The sequence below is a fragment of the Trachemys scripta genome, chromosome 2 (genome assembly GCF_013100865.1).
Source record: "Trachemys scripta elegans isolate TJP31775 chromosome 2, CAS_Tse_1.0, whole genome shotgun sequence".
In the NCBI taxonomy this organism is placed as follows: domain Eukaryota; kingdom Metazoa; phylum Chordata; order Testudines; family Emydidae; genus Trachemys; species Trachemys scripta.
The window spans coordinates 229,179,126-229,191,477 of record NC_048299.1 but is presented as its reverse complement, the minus strand read 5'-3'; the positions used below and the strand labels follow the sequence as shown (position 1 = coordinate 229,191,477).

The 12,352-nt window shown below is 37.4% G+C and overlaps 1 protein-coding gene across 2 annotated transcripts in view; it reads right to left on the bottom strand.

Moving 5' to 3' along the window:
• Window positions 1-289: 289 nt before the first annotated feature.
• HNF4G (hepatocyte nuclear factor 4 gamma) overlaps window positions 290-12,352 on the bottom strand; it is a 77,272-nt gene continuing 65,209 nt past the window's right edge. For both annotated transcript variants that reach the window (XM_034763155.1, XM_034763154.1), the window contains exons 5-10: window positions 10,989-11,144; window positions 7,924-8,011; window positions 6,039-6,191; window positions 5,647-5,883; window positions 5,031-5,153; window positions 290-4,613 (exon numbers count right to left, since the gene is read on the bottom strand). In XM_034763155.1, the coding sequence (XP_034619046.1) occupies window positions 4,495-4,613; window positions 5,031-5,153; window positions 5,647-5,883; window positions 6,039-6,191; window positions 7,924-8,011; window positions 10,989-11,144 (876 nt within the window). In that variant the 3' untranslated portion in view covers window positions 290-4,494. The remainder of the gene's footprint in view (window positions 4,614-5,030; window positions 5,154-5,646; window positions 5,884-6,038; window positions 6,192-7,923; window positions 8,012-10,988; window positions 11,145-12,352) is intronic.

The window sequence follows — 12,352 nt, the reverse complement described above, 5'->3', positions numbered from 1 at the left end:
TTCCTGGGGAGGCTTGAGAATAATATACCAACCAATTGGTTACAATGTGAGCATAGACCAAACCCCTTGGTTTTTAGGACACTGAAAATCAATCAGGTTCTTAAAAGAAGAACGTTATTATAAAGAAAAAAGTAAAAGAATCACCTCTGCAAAATCAGGATGGAAGGTAACTTTACAGGGTAAAAAAAGATTTAAAACACAGAGGATTCCCCTCTACGCTCAGCTTCAAAGTTACAAAAACAGGAATAAAACTCCCTCTTAGCATAGGAAAAATTCACAAGCTAAAACAAAAGATAATCTAATGCATTTCCTTGCCCTTACTTACAATTTTTGTAATCTTAGATGCTCATTTCAGCTGTGTTTTCAGATTTTCTTCCTGCCTGGTTTCCTTCTCCATCCAGAGAGGGAACAAAACAAAGAGAGCACAAAAAATCCCTCCCAGATTTTTAAGTATCTTCTTTCCCCATTGGTTCTTCTGCTCTGGTGTCAACTAGGTTAACTGAACTGATTAACCCCTTACAGGTAAGGCAATTCAGTACAGCTGCCCTGTGTATATTTATGACACCATCTCAACTGACTTCTTTTGTTTTCCCCAAAAGACAGCTATTATGATCTAAGAGACTGTCAGACCAGGCAGTTACTTTCCAAAAACTCTCCCCAGCTAAAGGGAAAAGGAACAAGAGATTTGGTTAAAATGAAACTCTTATTTAACGCTTTACATTTCAACTGTTTTTACTGTCTTTCCTTATTTTTCTGTATCTTTAATAAAAGGTTTAAAAGAATGTTTATGGTGTGTTTGCCATGGTATTAATAGGCTGAGGTCACTGTATACTGAACCCTGAAGATTGTTTAACCTTATGTAGAAAAGTTTCAGGGTCATGGTAACACATTTGAGTCTTTTGGTCTATTTATTCCTATAATTAATACAACAGGAGCCTGACTGAAAGGCCATTAAAATCAGTGGGATGCTTTTTATTGATGTAACCCATTCCTGCTTGGTATGGCTCTCTGTTCCCCTCTACTGGTGGCTAGACCAGCTAGAGATAAGTCTGCTACAGCCTTGGCTAAGAGAGAAGTGCGTCTTTTAGCTCATGCAGTAGCAGCTCATGCATTAAGCTCCAGAGATCCCAGGTTTGATCTTGGCTGTTGAGGGCCGGGGTTTGTTGGCATTACATTAACTTCAGTGGAGTTTAGATCAGGCCCTATAGTAGTGTTTCCAGCTACACGAAAAGGGAGAAAATCTCTTTTGTCCAAATTACCCCCTCTTTTCATCCAATTCAGCATTGAAAGGGCACAGAGATTCCTAAACTGGAATCATCAATTGCAGACACAGGTTGTTCAAAAGGCCTAAAAATCTTCAACATCAACATCAGTGAACGCCCACTCACCCACACAACCTATAAGGAGACAAACAGTTGAATATTTGGCCCAACACAGAACAGATGCTGATAACATGATAAAATACATTACAAGGAATCTTAAGGGGAAAAAAAAAGAAAGAAAAAATCTACTTCTAAACATTCAAGTATTACCAAGTTTCTACTATATTAAACTGTTTAAATAATTTGAAATCTACAGATTACAAAGGCCATTATTCAGGAAACTATCCCTATCCAAGAACTGTAGTCACTTACATGCTTAATATTAAGCACAGTCTTAAAGTTAAGCATGGGTTTAAGTGCTTTCCTCAATAGGGATTGAGCTAAGCATGTGCTTGAATGATTTTCTGGGTCAGGATCAAAAACTGAAAACTATTGCTATATAGTACTAAAGCAATGCTACAGCAGTGGCAAGTAATGTGTTGCTATCATATATTTCCCATGTGATTTTAATATAGTGAAGATGCAGATTTGTAACTTTTTTATAGTTATTTATATGATAAACAATATAAAATGACATCAGTGTTTTCATGCAATTATGTAAATTGTCAAAAAGTTACCACAGGGCAGGTTTGACATACACATAGTTTATATATCTGTTTATTGAGCATTGATAATTATGATGATTGATGGTTATTTCTAGCAACCATTTTTATCCTGAATGCTCAATATACAAACAAGACATCACAGTTCAGACATATAGGAGATTTCATTTTAATATAATTTAAGGTTTAACAAAGCTAATCATTTTTGATTTTTCCATAATTAAGTTTACAAAAATAATGTTACATTTATAAAATAAATCATCATATCCTAATAAATTACAGTAGTGTTTTCCTTATTTGAAAAAATGCAATGTACTGTATAAAATAGATAACATCCTTTAGTAAGATAAAATACTACAGTATATGTTTTTATCCAGTACATTCTGGCAGTTTGTGAAAACATTCTATTGTACATTCTCTGGTTCTTACACTGTATTTTAGACAAACACAATAAGCTGTGCTCTGCGTCAGTTATAGAGGCATTCACAAAGCGTACCTGGGAAAATTACAGAATGAACCCAAACAGGGTGAGACCTCAATCATGAAATATTTGGCACATTCAAGTCAGTAGGCATGAACCTGTTCCCACTGATCTCAATGGAGCTTTGCCATGGACTTCAGTGGGAGTAGGAATAGGTATGGTCACTTAAATGGGAGTTGCATGTGTTCAGCACTTATCAGCATCTAAAAGCTACATTATAGTTTCAAAAACGACTCAGTTCCATACAGAGGTACCGACTGTGATTTCCCCGGGAGTGCCACTCCTCCCCAGGTCCTGCCCCCACTCTACCCCTTCCCTCAAGCATATATTGCATTGCGCCCCACCTCCTCCTACCCGCACTCCTTCTCCTCCTGCATGCTGCTGAACAGTTGATCACTGGCAGGCAGGAGGCACTGGGGGGAAAAGGGGAGGAGCTGATCCTCAGGGTCCACCGGTGGGCAGAAGGCACTGAAGGAAGGGGGAGGAGTTGATCTGTGGGACTGTTGGTTGGTGCTGAGCACCCACTATTTTTTTTTCTCTGGGTGCTCCAGCCCCGGAGCACCCACGCAGTCAGCGTCTATGGTCCCATTTGCGTACAAGGGACACAACCCTGCTTCCATTGAAATTAATTGCAAACCTTCCCTAGGCATCGAAGAGAGTACAATCAAGGCCATCAAAAAATGAATCATACATATCATAAAGGATACGAGAAAGGAAACGTTATTGCTCCACAGAGAAATGAAATATATGCTTATTCATAAAAAATACAAAATAACCAATAAAAAAGAAAACACTTTTTAAAAAGCAAAAGACGAACAATAAGAGCTATTTTATGCAGATTTAACTACAAATACAACTATTGCAGAATACCCTAAAGGAACACACATACTGCTTGGTGTTACATGAATTCTCATTAAAGCATTCCGAGTTTACAAGTCAGCACTCAAACTTTTTCTAATTCTTTTACATGGTTTTGTGGCTTTATGTTTGCAAAAAAGGACAAAATTTCTTATACCTGAGTGTATACCACTTTAGGAGTCAGGGAGTTAGCTGCTTCATGATGATTGTATGAACTTATGATGTTATAATAAACCAAGATATTTGGGCCAGGTCACATCTCTTTGCTGAATCTCTGACTCCAATGTGTTATTTCATTAAAATAACCCAGCAGACGACATTATTTGGCACTTTTTAACAGCTTTTGGGGAGAAAGTCTCCATTAAAGGAAACATCATTTCTCTTATGAACAACCAGACTGTGCGAAGTAGCAATTTTCTTGTGATGTCAATAATTCATGAATGAAAGCATAGCATGAAAACCTCTCTCTGAGTCAGTAAATAGATCATCATAACAAATTCCAACTGTGAGCAAACACAGTGTGTGTGCATGATCAAAGTCATTCCCTATACCCATGTTTCATTTTTAGCACACAGCTGCACGTTGCGGGTTCTCTCATTTTACCATATTCACATAAACTGATAGGTAAACATGACAGCTATCATTCAACACATTTAACTCTTGTGGTATAGTCAGACTTCAAGATCCTGGTATCCCCACATTAGGATTTATTTTAATGAACAGACCCTCCTATCTATTATGTATTTTCACTCTAAATGTAATACGTCTGTTTTATTTAACAACCTGCTCTTTTATTATTTATGAACTCTTGGCTTGTGTTAATCCATGTCTTAAGTTCTACCATTCATAGCTAAACAAGCACAATTAGTTCCAAGAGACATTTCAATGAAGAAATTACTTACAGATCTAAAATAAACAATATTAAGATGACAACTACAAATGGGAAATAAAAATGAACCCGTTCAATTCAATGATCCAAAGGCATTACCAAAATATACATATGCTGTAAAACTACCAGTATCCCCAAGTGTACAGCAAATTCATCATTCATAATAGTATACCTTGCTTTCTGAGTTTTGAAACAGAAGAATTATAAGAACAGCCCCTGTACTTGCTAGGGTCAAGGGGTGGCCTAATTTGCTACCCTGAGGTTTCCACCATCCAGGTGTCCTAACAATTTATATAGTGCATGTAAAAGAAAAGAAAACAAAACAAAAAAATAAAAAAATTATCACAATGGTTTTTGTTTTAAAATTGATTGCTGTGTTATGACTGTAGCCTGGTTTGTAGACATTTTGTATTCTTGTCCAGAGCCTTGTGGAGGGGAAGGTAATGGAGTTTCTGGAGTTGCTGAAAAAGAATTAAAAGGAAACTATGTATTATTATGTTCTTGACCAATCTAAATACATATTTATGACATACATACTACTGTACCCTAAAAAAGTATCTGCATTAGCCACTAAAGGTAAATATTCATTTTTAAATATCAGAAGCCCCGTGTATTGTTCACTTTTAAAAATCCACATTTGTAACCAATGGTAATATGAAAACAGTGTCATGTGTTTTAAATTAAACTCAAACCAGAATGTATTGCTTAGGAGGTTGTTTCTGTGTGCTTTTTTTTAATTTCATTACTATTTAAATCTCAGAAATGATGATGAAAGAAGTATACACTAGCTTTGACAGGTGACCATTTTAATGGATTTGGCAGTTAACTAAACATAACAGTCAGATGTTATGATAGAAAGATAATGTGCAATTGCTTACAGATCTGTTCTGTATGTACAGGAGCAGACATTGAACTTATGAGAATAGTTTGGCCAGTTAATGGATCCTGAGCTAAATGAGGATGTACTGGATGATGAAGATGACTGGCATCATTAGACGTACCTGCAAAAATTACAAGAGAACATATCAATTCGAATGAACATGTTGCTACTAGCGATTTACACAGCAATAATTACATCCCCTTAGAGCAAATATTTTGATTGGCAATTTGAATAATTGCCTTTTGCATATTTATTAAACAATTTAACAAGACTTCAACCATAATAAGTATGACATTTGTTTTCACTGCTTGGGTTGCATTAACAATGGATTTAATCCTTACAATGTTCATAAGGATTCCCCGGTCTCTCTCTTCGGGGAGTTGTATGTCCAGGAACTCAGCTATGGCTGAGGAACATACAGTACACATTGGAGGTGGGGGGACAGGACAGTTAGCCATGTTATCATGACTTTAACGCTCCCTCCAAATTGGCACTGATCCAGTCCCCTGGAGTACGTCTGAGCAGCCTGGTGAGGTGGGGAGGAGGATACTTTTTCCAAAGTGCTTATCAAGTTGATAAGGTGGAATATCACAGAAAAAGAATGACACACTTACCCCCTAGTAACATTTCCTGAAGCAAACTGTCAATTTTAACCATTCCAAACAGTTTGACCAACTGTATTTGCTCAATCATTTGCCAAGTGATGCTCTGAAGGGTAGGCAATAGAAGCAGAAGTTCTCCAAACCTCCCCCTGGAGTCATACTGACGGTCATTAATGTAATCCTCTAAACTGATTTGGACTTGGAACCGCATGTTCTTAATCTTTAATGGGTCACTCAATCCCTTTGCATCTTGAAAAAATGAAAAAATACTTCAAGTCAAAGCATATTCTTTTAGTGAAAAATTCTTTGTGCAAATATGTTGACTGTTAATGAATGTTACATCACCAAAGGTGAATTTCAGTGTATTCATACAGTAAATCTGCAAGACTTTTTGGAAAATGTACCTGGATCAAAAAACACAATTGCTTTCAAGCAAGCATACTCATTGTCATCTATTTGAATTTCCTGGAATGGTCGGACTAGTTCATCTAGAATCCGGTTTGCCACTCGGCTGATCTCGACTTCAGAACTGTTACGATGGATGATGTAATCGTTACCTTGAGGAGAAAAAAATACCAGAATATGGACTGATGTTACACAAAGGTTTAAATTTACAGACCCAGGTGAACCAAACCATTTTTAATGTTGCAAGTCAGATTTTTTTGAATTTCTCATACAGTAACATTCCCTCCTGCAAAACTAAGTTTCTTTACAAGGAAAGCATATGTGCAAAACAAAGTCCTGATCCTGTAGGTACTTTACGCATATGGGAATACTTATATGCCTAGTTATGATTAGTGTGTCTGCAGGTTCGAGGCCTATTTGTGTGCACAAACTGGGGAGTTATCCAATTAGCCATCTAACTATATAGTTTTGGCCCACAAGTCCATTTTGACACCGGCATTTAATCTTAGGAAAATTCAGTGTTCTATTTTAGAGGCTAGAAAGAGGCCACTTTGAAAACGTGGTCCTCATAATTATTTAAATTCACTGTAAAAAATATAAGTTCCCACTTCTAATTTATTTGGCTTAGAATTCTAAACCTTTCTAAGAGAACGAGAGGAACAACATGTAACTTCCTAACAGGCTGCTACTATTTATGGTAGCATAATCGTATGTATTTTATTATATATTTCTACTACCATAAATCCTGGGAATTCCAGTCATGGACCAGAGACAGAAAACCAGCCCACACCGGCAATCCACCTTACTTTAACTTCTGGCCAAAAGTTATCTGTATACTAAAATGACCTGTGAGAATAACATATAAGGGCAAAAGTTTTGTCAAGAACAAAAGCTGATAATAATTTCCCACTAGGTCAATAAATTATCAGCTAAACAGAATTCTTTCTCAGAGCGCTAGAGTAGCTGGGGTACTAGTAAATTGGAATAGCTAGTAAATTGGTCCTAAATTGGTCCTTTCTGTGGCATATACTTACCTTCGTCATGCTAACCACCATTTTCATTTACACCAGTTCTGCTCATTACCTAAGTGTCCCAAGAATACAGCAAATATTTATATCTTTAGTAATTTAATGGGTACGATGAGTCAGTTTTACACTTAACTAGGCAGTTTATTTCAGTAAAACTGCACTCAGGAAAAAAATTGGATCAGGAACAGGAAGGAGCCTCTAATGTGAGTAGCATCTCTAGAGCAAGTGCTCTCCATTCTCTGGATGCTAGGGTTGGTTCAATAATACTCAGAATGAGTCATATTGGGCCACAAATAGCCAGACCCCAAGAGTGGGCATAGCAGGCAGTGGAAACTCCCCTGCACATAATGTTTATAAAGAAAGGCTGATGGACTGCCCCTATACCTTACACACTTTATACCCCTGGCTTGCATTAGGTGCTTCTGTCCAGTGACACCTAGACAGTTCCTTGAAAGAAGGCCAAAGTACTGGCACAGATGGAGCCCGCTGGTGGGTTGTGACATGGGTCAATATTGCCACACAGGGTACCAAAGTATGTATATCCGTTTGGCAAGGACTTCGTATGTGGGTTTAGATTTATGGTATCAGTAGAACTGCAGCCATTTTAAGTTGCAAGGGACTTGCAAAAATCTGCTTTTGCTGAAACTGGCATGTGACAATATAGTAGGCATACCATAAGTACAGTGTTTAGGTATGCCATCAGTGCAGTGTTTAAAGTCAGCAGAGTGCATTGCACTCATTCTGCTGTGGCAATTGTCCCAGTTAAATGAGGACATTGTTTATCAGGATGCTGATTATATGGTTGTTAGTGAACTATAACATGGTAATTATTAATTAAAACAAAATAAATGTTTACCTAAAAGTAAAATGTCCTTATACACCATGGACCGTTTTGCTGCTCCAAGCAAGAGGTGTTCCCCAGCATGCGCTCTTAGCAGGGCAACCTTAAAAAGAGGAACCCCCATAAAATAACAACATGGATTATAACATCTACATAAATATGTGATTATCTGTAGTGGGCAAGATGAATCAGCTGCAGCAGGCATCAGAGTGCTGTTGCTTGCAATTATACCACTCAGACTACTACAAGTAATTTTTAAGGTACAGGGTTCATTTTATATCAACACCTTACTATTTCAATGTAGTTGAGTTAAACTGTGTAACTTTGTCACCGTTATCACTTAGCAATACGTACAAACTGAATTTTGAACACAATATGATTTTGCAAATAGTTTATCATTGTATAAGTTTATGTGCACTTCATAGTTTCCACTTCCTTTTACATAAAGCTTGTTCTTGGATTTTAAGTCAACATGGAAGGAACCAGTGGCAGGAAGGCTATCATAACTTATTATCATGAATTTTGCAATATCCAGTATTGTGTTCAGCCTGATCCAGTAAAACACAAAGATATTTGAGATGGCTCTTTCCCCCTCAAAGCCAGCCTTCTGGACATGGTTGTTTTGTAGGTTTTTTTTTTTGGGGGGGGGGGGGGGTGGCTTAGAACAATTTTCCTAGTGCCATACCAGGCACACCTATCAGCTTTCAGAAGACAGTGCATTACTAGGTAATTCAACCAATTTTGCTAAAAATACCTCTCTTCTAATAACTGAAATAAAAGAAAAAACACCATGCTCAAAACTGAAAATAAAATAACAGAGAAGTACTCCATTTTGCTGTCAAACAGGCCAGTTTCACTATGAAATACAGACAATGATATCCTTGCAAAATATATAGAACAAGATCTCTTTATGATAGTCAATAAAGAAGAAACCTGATGCATACCAGGAAAGCAGTTAAACAATTTATTCACTAGTTTATCATTTTACATTTTTATTTACATTCCATTGTTTATAATGCCCTCTTAGAAGCTTGGCAATTAAATCTAGTTTCTTGGGGGGGTTGTTTGTTTCCATTGTGCAAACATGAATTTTTCTCTTGTGATTTTTATGCTGGGATTTTCAAAGCCAGCTAAGGGAACTGAACAACCAAATTAGAAAGCTTTCAGAATCTCAGCCTTAACAGAGCTAACACATTTTTTTGTTTACCTTGTTGTTCGTAAACCAGGTTGACTTTGAGGTCAGGAAGAAAGTGTACAAAACAAGGAAGTTTATTTGATAAGTAAATGCTAGTTGCCAATTAGCAAAAGGTTATCATACAAAAGTAGTAACCATTAGTTTTAACTTCTCAGTAACAAAGTATCAGGTTTTCCTTGGAGTTTGAGCAATATTTCTCACTTTATATTCTAAGTACTGTAGGTCAAATTTTCAGCATACAATTATTGGCTAGTGACCCTCTAAAGTGCACTTATACTCTGAAAAGCGTAAAGTTGGTATGTTCTTAGTCAGCAGGTCTGTTCTTTTTCCTGTTCCATCATATCAGCTTAAGTGATGAAAGCAAGTTTTATTGCTTCTTACATCTGTGGCCCCTAGAGTGCCAACACAACTAAAGACTGATTTGATTCCATTCTTCCTTCTATATCATCAACAGAATTGTATGGTACATTTGTGCAAACCCAGTGTAACACAGGTGTCACTGAAGCAATAATCTGAAAGGGCATGCAGCAGCTTTACTACTGGAAAGATGCAGGAGGAGGAATGTCCCCAGCTTCACTCTCAGATACAAGGCTGGGTTTGCAGTGCTGAGAGAACCCCCTCATGTCTTTTTACTACAAACAGAGAATGTTTGACACTGAGGAGACAGTAAAGAGGAATTCCACAATGACATTTTTATAGGGTCACTTTCAGAGTAGAACTACAGTTTAAAAGACGAAAATCAGGGCATTCTTAGCAGTTAACCTCCCAACCAGCTGCTTGATGACAGTAATGTCCAGGGACATGCACAAGGGGGGGGCAAGCACTGATAATCAGCGGGGGCACAGAACTCCTCTGGCCCCAGGGCTGGGACCAGGAGAGTGAGCTCCTCTGGCCCTGGGGCCGAGGCAGGAGCTGACAGCTCCTCCGGCCTCAGAGCTGTGGCAGCAAGAGAGCGCTCCTCTGGCCCTGGGGCTGGAGAAGCTCCCTCTCCCCGCCTCAGCCCCAGGGCTGGAGGATTTCTGTGACCCCATTGCAGCCAAGTACTTGTTGATACATTTATGCAGATGGCTCCAAGGCGCACCAATTTTTGTTGAAATGGTGAGCATACTGCTGTTTATATCTAGGCATATGATATAAATGCATGTGTTGATATTAATCTGTATAATGTGTGTGTTTAATATGCCCCTCCAAAAGTGGTCAAATTTAAATTCCTACATACGCCCCGGTAATGTCTATTTTACAACATGAAGACCTGGGGTTTGAATTCACTTTAGACATCTACTCAAAGCTAACAGATATCTGACATGGCACCAAGATGATATTTTGTCCCTAAGGAGAACTCAAGCACCGTTTACATGTCAATTTAGAATAAAATTTACATAAGCACATTATAAATACAATTTTGGATATTTTATTATATTATATTCAACAGCAAATTATTTTCTATGGTTTGGCATCAATATAGGGTTTGACTTCTTCTCAAGACTGTAATACTTATATTTCTTGCAAGGATAAGGAAACTGGTTCAAATTAAATAACAAGCCACCTCAGTCTTCACAAACAGTTGCAGCTGAACATGAACCAACTGTTCTGAAAGATTGGATGGTTTTTTTAAACTATTATTAATTTTGGGATGCCTTTAAAGTTTCAGGTTCCAACAGTTGCAAAATATTGTTTCTGAAATTTTCAGTTTGTGGATCTGCACCCTTTTTTCCAACACATGAAGCACCCTTCAACCTCTACTATCTCTTTGTGTCATGTCTCAAGATCTGCTTCAAAGCAGAGCTCTAGCGTACAGGGCAGACAATGAATTGTTACACAATATTTCTACATGACTGTAACAGGAGGAGAATAATCATTATTCTCCAGTTCATTTGCTTTGTACCTGATCGTCCAATGGTAGTTCACAGAAGGCTGGAATATATTTAGCCCACTCTACAAGGACCAACAGCTGTTGCTTCATAGATTCACAGACATCGCTAATACAGGCAATTTTCTTTACATTTATGTCAGTACTAGCACCAGGACTCGAGACAGGGATCTAGCCATGTTAAGCAAAAACAAAAAACAAAACAAAAAAATACACCATGTTAGTATTCCATATTTGTTACTGTTTCCACTGGCTAGAAGTATATTTAAGCAAAACACACGGAAGCCAGCATGCACATTATTGCCAAAGTCCCTGACAATATAAGGACAACCAATATGCATGTAAATGATCATTTTTGTCCCTCATTGTTACTTGTATGGTGTACTTTACCATGATAGTGGGATGCTTATTGTTATATTTTTACAAGATCTTCTCATTCCAAGAGATGACTATTATTTGTAACATTTTTAATTTTTTTTTGTTTTTTTTGCCTTTAAAATGGATGACATTTACCACACTTTAGAAAGAAAGGGCTGGGAAGGGAATGTAATAAAGTTCTAGGCACACAAAGATAAAAGGGAAATATGTATTTTCAGTGAAAAGATAAGTATCATTAACTCTAGAAGATGAAATACGCTTTTTAAATGCCTAAAGCAGAAAGATTTGTAACGATGAGAACCAGTATGGATAGAAACTGGGGATGTTTCAGAAAATGTACTAATAGGAGTGTATATAAGACCACCTGCAGTGCACAGTGTTCTGTAAAACACAGAGAGAGGAATCTTTCTGGGCTTGGTGCTGGAAAGCTTTTGTATGATCGCTGAGCCAAATCGTGAAATCCTTAATGACTTTCTAAGGAAAGGAACAATACTAAACTTGCTATTAAGCAATACAGGCAAGATGGCTGAAGACAAAAGTAGGGCTGAAACTAGGAAAAATATCTCACTTAGACCTATGGCATCCATTATCTGACTCCTCCAAAATTTCCAGCAACTGTAAATCAATAAAAAAGGAAAGAATGCTGAAAAATAAACATCCATCTTCTATTACATTTTTTAAAATGAATTCCGTCAAGCCTATAGATAACCAACATAATATCAGCTCCCAGTCCAATGCTGTAGCCCAGAGGGTGAATACAATTCTTGTATGCATCATCTGGGGAATATCAATTAGGAGTAGGAAGGTAACCTCTGCATATGGCCTTAGTGAGACCAATGCTGGAATACTGAATCTAGTTCTGGTGTCCTAACTTCAAAAAGAATGTTGAAAAATTGGAAAAGGTTCAGAAAAGAACCACAAGTAGGTTGCAAAGTCTGTAAAACATGCTTTATAGTGAGAGATTTAAGAAGCTCAATCTATTTAGTTTGTCCAAGAGAAGG